Source organism: Doryrhamphus excisus, linkage group LG18 (assembly GCF_037039965.1).
Source record: "Doryrhamphus excisus strain RoL-2023G ecotype Guam linkage group LG18, RoL_Dexc_Guam_v1.1, whole genome shotgun sequence".
NCBI classification, from domain to species: Eukaryota; Metazoa; Chordata; class Actinopteri; order Syngnathiformes; family Syngnathidae; genus Doryrhamphus; species Doryrhamphus excisus.
In genome coordinates, this window is record NC_136374.1 from 14,819,071 (window position 1) to 14,838,924 (window position 19,854).

Sequence of the window (19,854 nt, forward strand, 5' to 3'; positions counted from 1 at the left end):
AACAAATATTACATTGTTAGATCATAAAAAATCTTAACCTTCTATGCAAATACCCTGTTTACATTATTAGAGACCCCTGGTCAAGAAATAACACCCCTATAGTCACAATTCTCCATTTGCACAAACTTGTTTTGTTGTTGTTTTACAGGAAGTTAATTTCCGCCAAGTAGGAAACCATATTTATATAACATAGTTAGATCATAAAAAACCTCTTAACCTTCTATGTAAATACCCTGTTGACATTATTAGAGACCCCTGGTCATGAAATAACACCCCTAATGTGACAATCCTCCATTTGTGCAAACTGGTTTTTGTTTTACAGGAAGTGAATTTCCGCCAAGTACAAAACCATATTTAAACAAATATTACATAGTTAGATCATTAAAAAAAACCTCTTAACCTTCTATGTAAATACCCTGTTTACATTATTAGAGACCCCTGGTCAAGAAATAAAACCCCTATAGTCACAATTCTCCATTTGCACAAACTTGTTTTGTTGTTGTTTTACAGGAAGTGAATTTCCGCCAAGTAGGAAACCATATTTATATAACATAGTTAGATCATAAAAAACCTCTTAACCTTCTATGTAAATACACTGTTGACATTATTAGAGACCCCTGGTCATGAAGTAACATCCCTATAGTCACTATCCTCCATTTGCGCAAACTTGTTTTGTTGTTTTACAGGAAGTGAAATTCCGCCAAGTAGGAAACCTTATTAATACAACAAATATTACATAGTTAGATCATAAAAAAAACTCTTAACCTTCTATGTAAATACCCTGTTGACATTATTAGAGACCCCTGGTCATGAAATAACACCCCATAGTCACAATCCTCCATTTGCGCAAACTTGTTTTGTTGTTGTTTTACAGGAAGTGAATTTCCGCCAAGTAGGAAACCATATTTATACAACTTTATTTATACAAGTATTACATAGATCATAAAAAAACCTCAACATTCTATGTAAAACATTATTAGAGACCCCTGGTCATGAAATAACACCCCTACAGTCACAATCACACTCATATAGTAGACATCCAGTATTATATAGTTATACTATGTAATAGTATTGTGCCTGTTGTGTGATCATTCAAATCTGCAATAAAAGCCTGTTGTTCTGGCAATCAAGTCTGACCTCACCGTAACATTAATATGCAAAAAGTGACAGTGACTTTGCAAGGGACTTTAGCAGAGGGGAAATATTAAAAAATATATATATATTATAAAATATATAATATTATATATTATATTTTATTTATTATTTTAATTTGTATGAGTAAGAGGCCTCCCAGTTTCTGCGGTTGAGTCCAAAAATAATGTATCAAGTATATTCTCTCACCAGCAGTGTAGATGTCAAAGTACGTGGGTTTGTTAGCAATGTTGCCCATGGGTTCAATTCCCGGTCCTTTCACAGCCACCTTGGAGGCGTCACCCAGAGCCTTGTCCACGTTGACCTCAAAGGGACTCTTGGGAATGGGCTGGCCTGCAAACAACACCGTCACCTGGGATGCGGAATCAGAGGCTTTTAGATGGAGAACACAAAGCTAATGTGATTATTCTAAAAAAAATAAAAGTTGACCTTGTGAGGTCCCATCACTTGAGGAACGTAGGAGACGTTATAGGTCTTCTTCGCTTCATTGGGCTCCACCTTCAGCTGAGATATTCAAAAAAGCATCAGTGTTACTTTCTGGGCATGCCACACGATCACCATGGTGACAAGAATGAAGGGATTAAGATGCTAACCTCCTCTCTAGTGCCGTCTGGTTGGTCCAAATAAACGGTGACCTGGCCCTGCCCGGCGCTGAAAGTGTCCACTGTGAACACCGCAGGACGGAGCACCCTGTTCCCCGCTGGTTCAATACCTGCAAAGGAACAAGAGGCAAACTTTCATGCATTGGTCAACGGCGGTCACATTTGTTTTTTTGACCCAATGATGTTTTTGGTGTCCATAGATTTCCTTCTCAGGCACAGGCTTCCTGTCATTGTAAGACACACCAGTGTTCCCAGTCGTCCCAGCAGCCACCAGATGGCCTTTTAGGAAGTGTGTTCAGAAGAAACTTCCTCTGAGCAAGTATTTGTTTTGCAATTCCATTAGCAAACATCATTGTAAAGTACAAGAACAAGGAAGCTATGCAACTTTTTGGCACACCTCTAGGCTATCAATGGTACTTCAACATGGGAGCGGAGCTGAAATCAACGCAGTCGATTGAGGCGAGTGAGTGGACGTATGTACAACTATCAGTGTAACACGGATTGAACGTGTAAATATGTGTGAAGTGGAGTACCTGGTCCATAAGCACGGGCCTTCTTGGGGTTCAGTTTGGGTTTCAGTGGCGCTCCAGGCTTGAGTTTGGATTTGGGGAACTGAGATAGGTAGGTCATCACCGACATCTCATCAACCTGCGGGTCGATGATCTCTTCTGGCGCAATCACCTACACGTACCAGTAAATATTATGTAAATACGGTACATTAGAGCGTTAGAACGTTGAACATTTCAGGTACCGAATGTGGCATAATAGAAGAACATAACATAGAGTCAAATAGTAATAGCAATTTCAGCAGGAATCAAACCTGTGGGATTCCCAGCCATTCGTCAGCAAGCTGCATGGCTTCAGTAGCGTTTTGGACTGGTTTCACTGGATCCCACGTCTCCCAATCTGGACACAGACCTGCAAAAAACATACAATGTTAACACATATAAAAATAAAAATACATATCACTTCCTGAACAGCTTTAAGTCAAATCAATACTAAACCTGGGTTGCCAGATGAACACTATATTCCCTACATTAAACACACTAAAGTTGCACAACTTCACCAACATTTTTAGGGAGAATAAATTTTGAGGGCTGCACGGTGGACTAGTGGTTAGCGCATAGACCTCATAGCTAGGAAACCCGAGTTCAATCCCACCCTCGGCCATCTCTGTGTGGAGTTCACATGTTCTCCCCGTGAATGCGTGGGTTTTCTCCGGGTACTCCGGTTTCCTCCCACATTCCAAAAACATGCTAGGTTAATTAGCGACTCCAAATGTGAGTGTGAATGGTTGTTTGTATATATGTGCCCTGTGATTGGCTGGCCACCAGTCCAGAGTGTCATACCCCGCCTCTCGCCCGAAGACAGCTGGGATAGGCTCCAGCATGTCCAACATGATAGAGTGAAAAGAAGTTCTCCTCCTATTGCATGTGGAAGTGGTACGTTTTTGGCTGTTTTGTTTTGTCTTTGGGCTGCACGGCGGTCGAGTGGTTAGCGCGCAGACCTGAGTTCAATCCCACCCTTTGACTTTGCATGTTCTCCCCGTGGATGCATGAGTTTTCTCCGGGTACTCCGGTTTCCTCCCACATTCCAAAAACATGCTAGGTTAATTGGTGACTCCAAATTGTCCATAGGTATGAATGTGAGTGTGAATGGTTGTTTGTCTATATGTGCCCTGTGATTGGCTGGCCACCAGTCCTGGGTGTACCCCGACTCTCCAAAGTAAGTATCAACTGTTCTGTTTTATTGGTTTATGTTTTAACAGTACCTGGCGCACAGCCGTCCACCAGCGCTCCCAGCGCCATTCCCGTCCTCCAGTCTTGGTTGAAGTTGGTGATTGGCAGGTCTGGGACTTTGTGCTGGATCCAGCCCAGCAGACGCTGCTTGGGGGTCTTGGACTCGGACTGAAAACAAACAAAACCAGACGATTGTTAGCCTCCGCTGCATGACGGAACGAAGCAGAAGCAGGATACTACCTCGTCATCTTCGCCCTCGTACATGGGCATGGAGATGGAATAGTGCAGGATCAGAGTCCAGACCAGACCAAGGATTAGTTTCAGGTTGCCGTCCACAATGGCTTTGGAGTCTGGAGGGAAGAAATCAGAAGTGACCTTTGGTCATAATGTCGTATCCCCGCATACATGGACTCATTTACTACTGACAGTACTACGGCATAGAAAATACGTCAAAATAAAATACATACAAAAAAATACATACAAAAAAAATTAAAAAAATACATAGAAAATCCAGAAAATACGATTTACGGTCAAGTAGTTTGGAAAATAAATTACCCGCAAAAAATGCGACTTATACTCCAGTGCGACTTATGTATGTTTTTTTCTACATAATTATGCATTTCTGGCATAGAAAATATGTTAAAATAAAATACATAAAAAAAAAAAAAAATACATAGAAAATCCAGAAAATACGGTTTACGGTCAAGTAGTTTGGAAAATAAATTACCCGCAAAAAATGCGACTTATACTCCAGTGCGACTTATGTAGGTTTTTTTCTACATAATTATGCATTTCTGGAATAGAAAATGTTAAAATAAAATGAAAAAAATACAAAAATACATAGAAAATCCAGAAAATACGATTTACGGTCAAGTAGTTTGGAAAATAAATTACCCGCAAAAAATTTGACTTATACTCCAGTGTGACTTATGTATGTTTTTTTCTACATAATTATGCATTTCTGGCATAGAAAATAAGTTAAAATAAATACATACAAAAAAATACCTAAAAAAATATATACAAAAAAAAAATACAAAAATACATAGAAAATCCAGAAATTACGGTTTACGGTCAAGTAGTTTGGAAAATAAATTACCCGCAAAAAATTTGACTTATACTCCAGTGTGACTTATGTATGTTTTTTTCTACATAATTATGCATTTCTGGCATAGAAAATAAGTTAAAATAAATACATACAAAAAAATACATTAAAAAATATATACAAAAAAAAATACAAAAATACATAGAAAATACAGAAAAGACGGTTTACGGTCAAGTAGTTTGGAAAATAAATTACCCGCAAAAAATGAGATTTATACTCCAGTTTGACTTATGTATGTTTTTTTCTACATAATTATGCATTTCTGGCATAGAAAATAAGTTAAAATAAATACATACAAAAAATATATACAAAAAAAATACAAAAATACATAGAAAATCCAGAAAATACGGTTTACGGTCAAGTAGTTTGGAAAATAAATTACCCGCAAAAAAATGCGACATACTCCAGTGTGAATTATGTATGTTTTTTTCTACCTAATTATGCATTTTTGGCCTCGTGCGACTTATACTCCGGAGCGACTTATAGTCCAGAAAATACGGTATTTCTTAATATAATTCATCACTGGCAATGCCAAACCTATATCAATAGCAATCGTGTGCTACTATGTTAATAAATCTAAGTCCAAGTCACACTGTCTGTGCTTAAACCATCCGTGTGTCCTTGCTGACAGTTTTATGTTCGACATACTGTTGGTTCAAAGGATGACGCGTGGAGAGGGACGCAACACAAACATGAGACAGCAAACCAATTTGTAGACATTTTCCTTGTGAAGACGTGCGATCCACAAAGTAGCGCCTGTGCTCTGCTTATTTTGGGCTCAAGCGCCCCTGCAGGAACTGCTGTTGTTCTAGCATTAACAGGAGGAACCCAGGAGGATTAGCACCTGCCTTAGCGCAAGCCGGCCGCCAGCTAATAAAACAAACACTGAGCTCACTTTCAACAAACTCAAGCCAACAACGCGGATGTGAAACTTTAGTCTCGGGGACTACTTACTGGAGTGCGATACAGCCAGTTCTAGAAGAGATACCGTTGCATGTTGCGCAACACAGGTGGCAGGAAGACAGAATGCAACAATTTGCTTTTAATTGTGTTTTGCGGACAGCAAAAGGCAGCAGCTGCACAGCTCAAGGACGCAAGACCAACAATGAGAGCATGAACACAACACAGCCGCTACAGAAGTATTTGGACACTGTTAATGATGTTCTGTACACACCGTGGGTTTGAAATTAAACCGTGGATACAGTATCTAAGCCAGGGGTCTCAAACTCAATTTACCTGGGGGCCACTGGAGCTAGGGTCTGGGCTAGGCTGGGCCTAAACGATAGCCTTCAAGTTATTTCCTTTAAACTTAAATAGCCAAAAATTTACCACTTCCACACGGATAGGGAGGATAACTATTAACAGTTATTTAACCTTTAACATGAACATTAATCAAACGTAATATTTTTTTCTGGGTACATGATACCATACAGCATCCATATCAAACTTGCGCGGGCCGCACTAACATTAAACTTTCATATCAAGGCGGGGCCTCAAACTAGTGTCCTGCGGGCCACATTTGGCCCGTGGGCCACATGTTTGAGACCCCTGATCTAAGCACTATTATGACACTATTGTGTCATATATAACATAGCCCGACTCCGTCAATCACTTTCATTCTTTCCCGCTGAATTGGGAGCACCAGGGGGGCTGCACGAGTGCTGTGGTTCATGGAGGGGAAGATTAATTCCATTTCCCACACAGACTGCGACAGGTTTCATGCAGTTTTCTCAACCTCCAAAAGGTTCCTTTGCTGTGGAAGCTGTTAGAATATATTATAAAATGTTTGCTTAAATGCAAGGGCTGTACCCTACGGCATTGTGACCATTTGCAACGTTTGCTCTTCCATTCACATTACTTGCTACGGACCCAAACCATGAATGTACAATGGCCAACTCCTCTTTATCCATTGAAAGATTTACACACACAGAAGCATTCACAGAGGCCGCTGGAGGTCGGCCCAGCCCGTTAAAACCCACCATTGGGAGCGTCCCAGAAGCCACTACCGACCAACTTGTTTGAGCTGTTGCTATAGAAACCACTAAACACCATGCAGACATTTATGTGCGGTTGGGAAGGAATACGAGTGAATGTGTTCAAGGTGAAAGAGAAAGTGTGGGACGGAGATAAGAACGGTGTTGGAAGAAAATGCCTCTCTTATCAGTGTGGCACACCTTCTGCCCCACAGGAAGTATTAATGAGTGAAAAAGACATAGATGAAAAACCGGAGTATATGTCCAAAAAGAAAAACACAAAGGGGGGTGGGGGGGGGGCAGGGAGGCCCTTCAACATTAGTGCAGACCTGCCAACATGTATGAATTGGTTGAATTTGTATCATTCACTGCTCTCCATATTTAGCTTTTGAGTGTTAAGTCGATGTGTGATGATTTTAGCCTCCTATCTAAAATGACACAGTGAAATGACTCTTATATTGAGGAATGATCTCCTGCGATTTCTGATGGGTTGATAAGCTTATGGGTTTTCTCATAGCACAAGATTGGAGCTTCTTGGAGCCATACTATAGATGAAAAACCGGAGTATATGTCCAAAAAGAAAAACAAAGCGGGGGGCAGGGAGGCCTGTAGTGCAGTCCTGCCAAGATGTATGAATTGGTTGAATTTGTATCCTACACTGCTCTCCATTTTGTGATATTTAGCTTTTGAGTGTTAAGTCGATGTGTGATGATTTTAGCCTCCTATCTAAGATGACACAGTGAGTCAGACTCTTATATTGAGGAATGACCTCCTGCGATTTCTGATGGGTTGATAAGCTTGTGAGTTTTCTCACATAGCTCAAGAACCATAGATGAAAAACCGGAGTATATATCCACAAAAAAAAACACAATGGGGGGGGGGGGGGGGGGGCAGGGAGGCCTGAAGTGCAGACCTGCCAACATGTATGAATTGGTTCAATTTGTACCCTTCACTGCTCTCCATTTTTGTAATATTTAGCTTTTGAGTGTTAAGTCGATGTGTGATGATTTTAGCCTCCTATCTAAGATGACACAGTGAGTCAGACTCATATTGAGGAATGACCTCCTGCAATTTCTGATGGGTTGATAAGCATGTCAGTTTTCTCACATAGCTCAAGATTGGAGCTTCTTGGAGCCACACCATAGATGAAAAAGCCATAGATGAAAAACCGAAGTATATATAAAAAAACCACAAAGGGGGGGGGGGGGCAGGGAGGCCTGAAGTGCACACCTGCCAACATGTATGAATTGGTTGAATTTGTATCCTTCACTGCTCTCCATTTTTGTAATATTTAGCTTTTGAGTGTTAAGTTGATGTGTGATGATTTTAGCCTCCTATCTAAGATGACAGTCAGACTTTTATATTGAGGAATGACCTCCTGCGATTTCTGATGGGTTGATAAGCTTGTGAGTTTTATCATAGCTCAAGATGGGAGCTTCTTGGAGCCACACCCTTGTGCACGGATAAACAACGCTAACTAGTATTAGCCTAGATTTTGGACAACCCACTTCCAATACATTATTTTAAAACATTGGACTGCCACAAGTAGATTTGGTGCTAGCTGTTTCAGTGTTGCCAAGTTAGTAACTTTGTTGCCATATTTAGCTTCAGCGAGTGCTGCTGACTGAACAAGATGTGCAGCTACTGAGCTACTACTGTGTGTATTTGACCTACAGCGCACACACACACACATTCCGCAAGAGTGACATCATAAACCAACCAACCCCCAAATGCACCACCCCCCACCAAAACACACAAATTAAGCCCAAATAAACACAGAAATAGAAACAACGTGATGATGACATAATGTCCACATTTTTTTTGCAGCAAAACAAACACAAAAAATGCGTGTGAATGTTCAATGTCCCAAATAAAATCAGTAAAGATGAGACATTCCAAACATGTCTTATGTGTGACACAGGACGTGGTTATGTTATGTCACTCACAGTTCAACACTAATTAAACCTTCCAGTCCCTTTCACACAGAATGGTAAAAGCTAGCATTTGTACATACAGAGTTTCTGTGTGGAAAAAGTTTTGTGGTTTGAGCTCCAAATTAATTAGCACTGGTGTCCCACAAGACTGCGTCCTAAGACCGCTGCCTTTTAATGCAACTCCCATCACTAATTAAACCTTCCAGCCCCTTTCACACAGAATGGTAAAAGCTACCATTTGTACATCTTTTTTACAGCAATTTTGCAGAGTTTCTGTGTGGAAAAAGTTTTGCGGTTTGAGCTGCAAATGAATTAGCATCGGTGTCCCACAAGAAAGCGTCCTAAGACCACTGCCTTTTAATGCAACTCCCAACACTAATTAAACCTTCCAGCCCCTTTCACACAGAATGGTAAAAGCTGGCATTTGTACATCTTTTTTACAGCAATTTTGCAGAGTTTCTGTGTGGAAAAAGTTTTGCGGTTTGAGCTGCAAATGAATTAGCATCGGTGTCCCACAAGAAAGCGTCCTAAGACCACTGCCTTTTAATGCAACTCCCAATACTAATTAAACCTTCCAGCCCCTTTCACACAGAATGGTAAAAATTGGCATTTGTACATCTTTTTTACAGCAATTTTGCAGAGTTTCTGTGTGGGAAAAAGTTTGTGGTTTGAGCTCTAAATGAATTAGCATCGGTGTCCCACAAGAAAGCGTCCTAAGACCACTGCCTTTTAATGCAACTCCCAACACTAATTAAACCTTCCAGCCCCTTTCACACAGAATGGTAAAAGCTGGCATTTGTACATCTTTTTTACAGCAATTTTGCAGAGTTTCTGTGTGGAAAAAGTTTTGCGGTTTGAGCTGCAAATGAATTAGCATCGGTGTCCCACAAGAAAGCGTCCTAAGACCACTGCCTTTTAATGCAACTCCCAATACTAATTAAACCTTCCAGCCCCTTTCACACAGAATGGTAAAAGCTACCATTTGTACATCTTTTTTACAGCAATTTTGCAGAGTTTCTGTGTGGAAAAAGTTTTGCGGTTTGAGCTGCAAATGAATTAGCATCGGTGTCCCACAAGAAAGCGTCCTAAGACCACTGCCTTTTAATGCAACTCCCAATACTAATTAAACCTTCCAGCCCCTTTCACACAGAATGGTAAAAGCTACCATTTGTACATCTTTTTTACAGCAATTTTGCAGAGTTTCTGTGTGGAAAAAGTTTTGCGGTTTGAGCTGCAAATGAATTAGCATCGGTGTCCCACAAGAAAGCGTCCTAAGACCACTGCCTTTTAATGCAACTCCCAACACTAATTAAACCTTCCAGCCCCTTTCACACAGAATGGTAACAATTGGCATTTGTACATCTTTTTTACAGCAATTTTGCAGAGTTTCTGTGTGGGAAAAAGTTTGTGGTTTGAGCTGCAAATGAATTAGCATCGGTGTCCCACAAGAAAGCGTCCTAAGACCACTGCCTTTTAATGCAACTCCAACAACTAGTCCCAGAAACATCGCTGGAGCTAAAGAACATTTACCATCAGAGTCATGTGACGCCTCAGGCCCTAATCTCAATTTAAACATAGTGGGGGAGTCCCAAGTGTGACCCTCCGCTGATGACATCACCGCATGACGAACCCGTATCACCACAACGTCGCTAAGCCACATGACTCAGACGTGAGCCCTGTCATTACACAGCATATGCACACACAGCCTCACCCAGGTTATGATGTCATCACAAGCAGATGACCACTTTTTCTTTGCAAAGCCTCTTTCACCCGTAAAAACACAAGAATGCTAAAGAAACAAATGATGCTAAAGTTAAGATGCTCGTGGAAAATGCCTGAACTCCAACAGTAATGATAAAGATGATGCTAAATTTATGTAAATTTATGTAATGCAAACACCAGGACAGTAACATAAATAATGCATTGATGCTAAAGTAAGGGTGTGCTAATAATGATAAAAGTGAGAAGCTAGCATAATGTGCTGAAGTAGATACAGGAACAAAAATGCTAATGTAGAGACAGTAACATAAATCATATACTATTATATACTATATATTATATATAATATACTATTATATATACATAATATTCATTAATTCATTCATTCATTGTCGCGGGGGTGCTGGAGCCCATCCCAGCTGTCTTCGGGCGAGAGGCGGGGTACACCCTGGACTGGTGGCCAGCCAATCACAGGGCACATATAGACAAACAACCATTCACACTCACATTCATAAATATTATATTAATTTATTCTTTTTCTACCGCTTTTCCTCACAAGGGTCGCGGGGGGTGCTGGAGCCTATCCCAGCTGTCTTCAGGCGAGAGGCGGGGTACACCCTGGACTGGTGGCCAGCCAATCACAGGGCACATATAGACAAACAACCATTCACACTCACATTCATACATATTATATATTATTTTAATTATTTACTATTATGTATATATACTATTATATAGTATATAGAACGCTATAATAGGCATATTGATCTCATAACTAGCATTAGCATGCTAAAGTTGGAAAGTAAACATAAGGAAACTCAACTAGCGCCATAAATGTAGAGACACTAACATAAATGATATACTATTATATACTATATTATTCATTCATTCATTTTCTACCGCTTATCTTCACGAGGGTTGCGGGGGTGCTGGAGCCTATCCCAGCTGTCTTCAGACGAGAGGCGAGGTACACCCTGGACTGGTGGCCAGCCAATCACAGGGCACATATAAACAAACAACCAATTCAAACTCACATTCATACATAATATTATATATTATTTATTATTCTTTATTATATACTATTATATATATACTATTATATAGTATATATAACGCTAAAATAGGCATATTGATCTAATAACTAGCATTAGCATGCTAAAGTTGGGATGTAAACATAAGGAAACTCAACTAGCGCCATTAACGTCAAGGCGCTAACAAATGTTAACTCAGAATGCTAAAGTCAGTCAGTGTTAGCTATAATGATGAAGTAAAAAAAATCATATTTTTTCTTTTTCTCTACTGTAAAGCGTCTTTGAGTACTCTGAAAAGCGCTATACAAACAAAATGTATTATTATTATTATTATCATTAATAAATATAAGGTTGTGCAAAACAGTATCTAAGAAGGCTAACGTAAGGGAGCTAACAAATTGTAAGTAGATGCGATGCTAAAGTAGGGGTGTTGACTTAAGGGCTAGCTAATAATGATGATAAAATCAATAATTTGAGGTTAAGGATGTTAATAATAGGACATAAACATTGGTAAGTGGATACAGTAACATGAGAATGCTAACATAAGGATGCTAACACTAACATCTCTTGCTGTTTTGTCACAATGAACTTGACCTTCGACATCAGCATTTTATGACAATATGGTGTCCCAATTAAGTGGTGAAATCTTGATTAGCAGTTAACAACATGGCCTCCTCAGTCTTAATAAAAAGCTGTTTAGCTTACAGGATGTCTTCTCGTGGGAAAAACTACAAAAGGCGGACATGTTTATTTGCCGAAATGTCAAAGCAGTCATTGTCGCTTTAAGCGTTGCACAAAGAGCTGCAGCGGGACGACGAAAGCAACAAGAGACCCAAACAGCGAGTCTCGACACTCATGTTACACACACGAACTTTGACCAGTCACACCTGAATGAGCTGAACGTGTTTCACAATAATAAAAAAAAAAAGTGGAGCAACTCAAGCGCAACACACTCAAAAGATTTCATTCTCCTCTAAAAGGCTGCGAGGCAAACGGCAGCTTGTGACTTGATCACAAATCAAAGCATAAAAAAAAAGAAGACTTGAAAGCTGGGAGCATTTTCTTGTCATTGTCACGACATAATGTGTTTTTACTTTCAACAAGCAGGCGCTTATACTGCGTGTACTGCAGACACACTACACCAGGGGTCTCAAACATGCGGCTCGCGGGCCTGATGTGGCCCGCAGGACACTAGTTTGAGGCCCCGGCCTTGATATAAAAGTTTAATGTTAATGCGGCCCGCGTAAGTTTGATATGGATGCTGTATGGTATCATGTACCCAGAAAAAATTATTACGTTTGATTAATGTTCATGTTAAAGGTTAAGTAACTGTTAATAGTTATCCTCCCTATCCGTGTGGAAGTGGTAAGTTTTTGGCTATTTAAGTTTAAAAGAATTATTACGTTTGATTAATGTTCATGTTCAAGGTTAAATAACTGTTAATAGTTATCCTCCCTATCCGTGTGGAAGTGGTAAGTTTTTGGCTATTTAAGTTCAAAAGAATTATTACGTTTGATTAGTGTTCATGTTCAAGGTTAAATAACTGTTAATAGTTATCCTCCCTATCCGTGTGGAAGTGGTACGTTTTTGGCTATTTAAGTTAAGAATTATTACGTTTGATTAATGTTCATGTTCAAGGTTAAATAACTTAATAGTTATCCTCCCTATCCGTGTGGAAGTGGTAAGTTTTTGGCTATTTAAGTTTAAAGGAATTATTACGTTTGATTAATGTTCATGTTCAAGGTTAAATAACTTAATAGTTATCCTCCCTATCCGTGTGGAAGTGGTAAGTTTTTGGCTATTTAAGTTTAAAGGAAATAACTTGGAGGCTACTGTTTAGGTCACTAGCTTATTGTTTAGTGTTCTAAATGTCAAACTACAGCTCCGCTAAAATGTCAACACAAAAGTGACATTGGCAAGCTTAAGCAGGTTAGCTAGGACATTTTTTGCAGTGTTTTACAGTTCCCACCGCTAACATCCACTACCTTGACAGCACAAAGTTCCTCATGACTCTTATCATAAGGATTATGTCAACAGGAGGTGAGCAATCCCTAACTAAGGAATCCATATTGACCCCGTTGAGGATTTTATGACACAAGGAAGTCAGCCCCCCCAACACAGAGCCAGCCACTGGTTTTGTTTTTTTATGTTGCTACGACAACGGGTGGTACGCACTGGAACGCACATCTTGCTGTGTGTGTTTGTGTGGCAAGAATGAGGTCACATGATGGCTGTCAACGCCGTCACGCTAGCAGATAAACGTGTCATAAAAAATAAAAAAAGTGCGAACAGATCAAAGATTGTTCCATTTCACAGATCGTTAGCGCTGTGTTACCAGTGCTTTTCAAATAGTGGGGGCGGGGTGAACTGTCGGGGGGGGGGGGGGCAGGAAGTATTTTCATTCATTCATTTTCTACCGCTTTTTCCTCACGAGGGTCGCGGGGGTTGCTGGAGCCTATCCCAGCTGTCTTCGGGCGAGAGGCGGGGTACACCCTGGACTGGTGGCCAGCCAATCACAGGGCACATATAGACAAACAACCATTCACACTCACATTCATACCTATGGACAATTTGGAGTCGCCAATTAACCTAGCATGTTTTTTGGGGAATGTGGGAGGAAACCGGAGTACCCGAAGAAAACCCACGCATGCACGGGGAGAACATGCAAACTCCACACAGAGATGCCCGAGGGTGGAATTGAACCCTGGTCACCTAGCTGTGAGGTCTGCGCGCTAACCACTCATCCACCGTGCAGCCCTGGTACAAATTTTTTCATTGTTATTGTATTGTATTTTCACCTGCCAACATGTACACATTTATAGTACTCGGCATGCAATTTGACTCTGGAATATGGTCCCTAATAAATTTGAGTTCCAATGAGCAAGGCAAGGCAACAAGCCGTCCAGCACAGCTCTTAAGGTGTCAGGGAGTGAGGTTTAGCAACATACTTGCCCTGCTTTAACTGTGTATTAACGAATTAATGTTGTATTTTAATGTATATTTTACTCTGTTTACTTGCTTTGATTCAACTGGTTAATTTAACCATGATGCAACACACCCACAAGTACATGACAACACCCCTTTTATACAATACACAAAGTAGGAAATAAATATTTTTGCAATCTCACAGTGAGTAGGACTAAATCTATTAATCTAGAGCAGGGGTCTCAAACTCAATTTACCTGGGGGGCCACCGGAGCTAGGTTCTAGGTGAAGCCGGGCCGCATCAGGTTTTCAAAAAATAACCCAAAACGCATTTATTAAAAACTGGCAAAAAAATCAATCTTCAATGCTTTTGCTTCAGCTATACCCTACACTTTTTCAGTAATTTGGTTCCGGTTTTCCACACCAAAATATCTGATAAAAAATTCCACTGTTCTCAAATATCTTAATTTTTATTTTTCTATACACAAAATAAGATTAAAAAAAAATAAATAAACAAAAAATAAAGACAATAAATCAATCAATCAGTAATAAATAAGCCATTTCTGAAGTTTTGGGACTCTAGCAAACCACAGTGGGAGCCATTTGAGCCGACGCTAACAGTAAAATATGGTGGTGGTAGTGTGATGGTCAGGGACTATTTTGCTGCTTAAAGACCTGAAGGAGAATGTTGCACGGTTGCAATTTAAAACAGCAAATAAGAAAAACGTAAGAAACCACATACAGTTGGTAGAGAAATGATTTTTTTCAGATTCAAATGTACAGTATTAACAGTTATTTAATCTTTAACATGAACATTAATGAAACTTAATAATTTGACCCAATTAGCAAGTTAGCATCGTACTCAGCTTTAAGCTGTCATTTCAACATTAAACTTTGCTATCAAGGTGGGGGCCTCAAACTAGCGTCTTTGAGACGCGAGTTTGAGACCCCTGATGTAGAGCAATATTAATAAGTATGAGCTTCAATGCATCACAACACAACCAGAGTCAACACAACACAACACGACCTTGAGTGTGAGCTATTAAACAGCAGAAGAAGAGTTTCATCACGTCAGCCCCATCGCCTCTCAGCAAGGTGGTGAAGTATGTGACACTGACATGTCAGTGACACGCAAAAATAAAGCTAATGTTGTTAGCATTGGACACATGGACTAAAGTATTGGGACAGCTACTTTCTACGAGATGTTGTATGTGTGTGTGTGTGTGTGTGCGGTCAGAGATATCCGGTGTTGCGCGTTTTTCACCAAAATATTCCAAGCATGCCTTTGCGACCCTGGCCTTGTCTTGTTAAATTACACACACACAAAAAAATTAATACGCAAAAAAATGTTTGTTAAAAAACTCAAAGCAGACGAGTCAAGTTATATTTGTGAGGGGGAATGGTATTACTGAACAACAAATAATGCTGTGGTTCAATCCAAAATGTTAATAAAGCTTAAAGATGAATTATTAAGCATTCATTTTTCTCGGAAGATAGTGTGAAAAAGTGTTTTCTCAACTTTAATTTATTTTTTCATGTTTGTCGCACTTAAATCTTTCATATCATCAAACTAATTTAAATATCAACGACAAGACAACCGAACACCAAATTTTGAGTTTTTAAATGTTTTATTATTAAGAAGAGAAAAAAAAAATCCACACCTAGACGGCCTTGTGTGAAAAATTGGCCACAGCAACTTAACTGATTTATCAAGTGGAAAAAGTTCTAAAGTCATTTCTGAAGTTTTGGGACTCTAGCAAACCACAGTGGGAGCCATTTGAGCCGACGCTAACAGTAAAATATAGTGGTGGTAGTGTGATGGTCAGGGACTGTTTTGCTGCTTAAAGACCTGAAGGAGAATGTCACGTTGTTTATGACCTTAAGCTGAAACAAATTTGGGTTCCGCAGCAGGACAATGATCCAAAACATACCAGCAAGTCCACCTCGGAATGGCTGAAGAAAAGCAAAACAAAGACTTTGGAGCGACCTTGTCAAAAGTCCTGACCTCAATCCTATTAAGATGCTGTGGCATGACGTTAAAAAGGCGCTTCATGCTGGAAAAACCTCCAATATGGCTGAATGACAACAATTCTGTAAAGATGAGTGGGCCTCCACAGTGGTGCACAAGACTTATTGCAAGTTATTGCTTGATTCCAGTTGTTGCTGCTAAGGGTGCTCCAACCGGTTATTAGGTTTCAGGGGCAATCACTTTTTCACACAGGACCAATGAGGTTTTGATCATTTAAAAAACTGCATTTGTGTTGGAATTGGGTGATATTTATATATGAACTCTAGTGACAAACATGCAAAAACATAAATCAGGGAGGGGGCAACACTATATGTGCAAAAGTGGCTATAAATATTATTCATTTTCTACCACTTTTCCTCACGAGGGTCGCGGGGGTGCTGGAGCCTATCTCGCTGTCTTCAGGTGGGATACACCCTGGACTGGTGGCCAGCCAATCACAGGGCACATATAGACAAACAACCATTCACACTCACATTTGGAGTGGCCAATTAACCTAGCATGTTTTTGGAATGTGGGAGGAAACCGGAGAAAACCCACACATGCACGGGGAGAACATGCAAACTCCACACAGAGATGGCCGAGGGTGGAATTGAACCCTTGTCTTCCGAGCTGTGAGGTCTGCGTGCTAACCACTCAACCACCGTGTAGCCCCGCTACGAATATTACCACCTCTTCATTTTTTTCTCCAGACCACAAAGCTTCAAAAAAACGTCTTAACCGCCCTTGAGTGACATCAGCGACACAACACACACACACATACTGTACACACACACACGTGTAATCATGCTAATTGTGTGTGGAGTGAAAACACACGGTTGCAATTTAAAAAAAATTTTAGTCTTTCTACTTGCGTCCGTTCTCACTGTGACTGTTCCTCTGCACTAAACACCAAAAAAAGAAGAATACTATTTTTTTTAAAGGCTGCATTTGTGGTCATATTTCAGTTTATTAAGAGCACCGCTAATGGCTAATGGCTAATGGCGATCCCTACTAACAATTTGTGACTTCTTCCATAAAGAAAAAGGCTAAAAGGGCTTCCTCGCATTTTGTTTACATTGGTTGTAAACGTCTGTACTTTGTTGATCTCAGTTTGCTCGATAAAAACGTTGGCGCTACAAAATCAAATATCCAAAAATAACTACAAAAATGCTAGGCTTTACAGCGTGTACTTGCCGACATTTTCAGTTAGTCCTTCTCTTAAACACGTTATTTAAAATTTTTATTCACACAAATAAGGCTCAATTTGTATCCAAATATGCTATTTATAACAAAAACAAAGCAACAGTCATAGAGAGTCGAATCAGGAATCGAATCATGGAATACATGTCTATTCTAACACACCACAACTTTTATACAGCCTTCAAAACTAATGGGGATGGGGTGCGCTCATTTTATTCACCCACTCCTCTTTTTGGGGGTCTGCTACTTTATACCCACCGCTACTGCTTGCCAAACTACCTTAAGAAATGAGTCAATTTAACGCCTCTTTAAAAAAAAATGTGATGTTGATGCTTCATTATGTGTGTAAAATTGATTTCCATTGATTTGTTTCGTATAAAAACAATACATACGAATGTAATATCGTGTTAAAATGTCCATAAAGATCTGTCTGTGTAACATGTGTATCTAATCCGAGACGTGCATGTCAAAGAAGTGACTGAATGAAAGGCGTCGACCGTCAAGCTAACAAGTCTATGAAAGCCATTCCTTCCCTTCGTCATAAGTCGATATTTTTGTTTTATAAGCCACTGTCATCAATTAAAATGTTTGCCGAATCAAAGCCCGCGGAAAGTTCATTCAAACGCCATATTTGTAAAAACGCTATTTTTTTGTTGAGTTGGGTCATAAGGGTGTTAATTAAAATGTACGCATTGTAAACGGAGGTTCGGCATTTGGTGGTACGGCAAAGTTCAACTTTATGAGTGTACCTCTTTTCTAGAAAGTTCCAAAGTTCCAACTCAACTCACCGATGGAGACAAGCTTGATGTTCTCGTTGTCCAGAAACTCCAGAGCGACCGAGACGTTCTCCAGCTTCATCTGCCTGAAGTTGGGCCTCTGGTGGAACCTGTGGTGCATCTTCTTGTGGCTCAGGACCTCCAGCAGCGCGATGAGCCTCAGGCCGTCGCCCAAGTCGAGCTGAAGATCCACGATCCGCTTGTTGACGCACTTCAGGTGCTCGTTGATCCAGCGCGTAAATGTGTTCTGCTGGATCTTCTTCCACGGCGCGTCCTCCGCCAGGTCCTTCTCCGTGGTCGGCATGGTGGTTTCTCTCAGTGCTGGACCGTGTTTGAACGTTGAGGGGAACCGGGCCGGTGCGCGGTGCTTCCTCCGGGAAGACTCCACTGACTTTGGACTGCTTTGGGAGACTCGCAGAACCACTCGCTCGTGGTGCGTTCGCTGTCCCTCGTGTAGCTGAGCTTTTCTCTCACTTAGAATAGAAACGACGTTAAAGCACTGGTAAATAGTGGGCAATATTCTTCACAGTTCGATCGCCAAGCTAGCCGACAATCTCAGACAAGTTCCTGCAAACAAAACAACCGAGCGGTTTGACGTTGCGGTTATGCTGCTTTAGCTATTGACGTTCGTTACGCTCATTTTGTGGCAGAGCGTGAACGCGGCATCACTTTGGATGACGTCGAGCTTTGTGGCCAAAGATCGTCTATATGAGGTGGAGTAACATTTTAAAAAAAGCTTTCTACGATCCAAGTAAATTGTTGTACACGTTGTGCTTAGAAACACGTCAGGGTGTTACATCTTCAAAACCTGATAGAAGAACAGAATATTGACGCAGTACTTGTGTTCTTCGATTAATGTAGTACTTTTGGTCTTACTTTTAAGGGATGCAGTATTGTGGCCAATACGGTTGAAATTATCAGGTCGATCAGGACACATTTATCCAGATTTATTGTCATTTTTATATTTTCTATGAGGATTTTCTCAAGAAAAATGTTATAATGGTCAAGTAATCTGGCGCCCCCTACCGATGAAATGTTATTTTACATATTATTGTAATTTTTAGGCTGATGTACTTACTGCAGCTGAGGTGGTAGAGTGGTTGTTTCCCCCCAATACGTTGCTGGTTCAATTCTCATCAACTGATTTCAACATTCAGTCTTTATTTTTTTAATTTCCAGCATTTCAATTTCCAACCTTTATGGTTTGCTAACGATGGAGAAATTAAATGGTCTTCAGTTTTACATGCCAAATTCTGTCTTTTTTTTGGTCCACTATTCCCATTTTTATCAACCGCTTCAAACCATTCCGACATTCCAACGATTCCGATCTTATCAGGAAGTCTATCACCATTGGTGGAAATTAATTGTACATTTAATGTTACATGTATATTGTATGGTCATATCACCTCATACTTCGGTATGTGACAACAATTAAAAATTAAAAAATAAATTAAACTATATTAGGAAAGCAGGAAGTGAACAAATGTAACAGTTATTGATTGTAAAAGTACCAGATGGAGGGGTAAGGATTTAATAAGCTTTGCTTCTTCCTACTCCTTTTGGACATGTGGAACTGTGAACTGATTATATGATGCGTTCAATTGTAATCTGATGCATGTTCAAATGAAATGAAACCATTACCATATTACTGTGCTGGTTTTGGCTCTGTTGCTGGTTCGATTCTCAGTGGGTG

At 40.1% G+C, this 19,854-nt stretch overlaps 1 protein-coding gene across 2 annotated transcripts in view; it reads right to left on the reverse strand.

Moving 5' to 3' along the window:
- Window positions 1-18,782, reverse strand: part of flnba (filamin B a) — a 54,162-nt gene extending 35,380 nt beyond the window's left edge. For both annotated transcript variants that reach the window (XM_058054696.2, XM_078798677.1), the window contains exons 1-8: window positions 18,174-18,782; window positions 3,734-3,843; window positions 3,526-3,661; window positions 2,575-2,672; window positions 2,288-2,435; window positions 1,746-1,864; window positions 1,582-1,656; window positions 1,342-1,504 (exon numbers count right to left, since the gene is read on the reverse strand). In XM_058054696.2, the coding sequence (XP_057910679.2) occupies window positions 1,342-1,504; window positions 1,582-1,656; window positions 1,746-1,864; window positions 2,288-2,435; window positions 2,575-2,672; window positions 3,526-3,661; window positions 3,734-3,843; window positions 18,174-18,465 (1,141 nt within the window). In that variant the 5' untranslated portion in view covers window positions 18,466-18,782. The remainder of the gene's footprint in view (window positions 1-1,341; window positions 1,505-1,581; window positions 1,657-1,745; window positions 1,865-2,287; window positions 2,436-2,574; window positions 2,673-3,525; window positions 3,662-3,733; window positions 3,844-18,173) is intronic.
- Window positions 18,783-19,854: the final 1,072 nt, after the last annotated feature.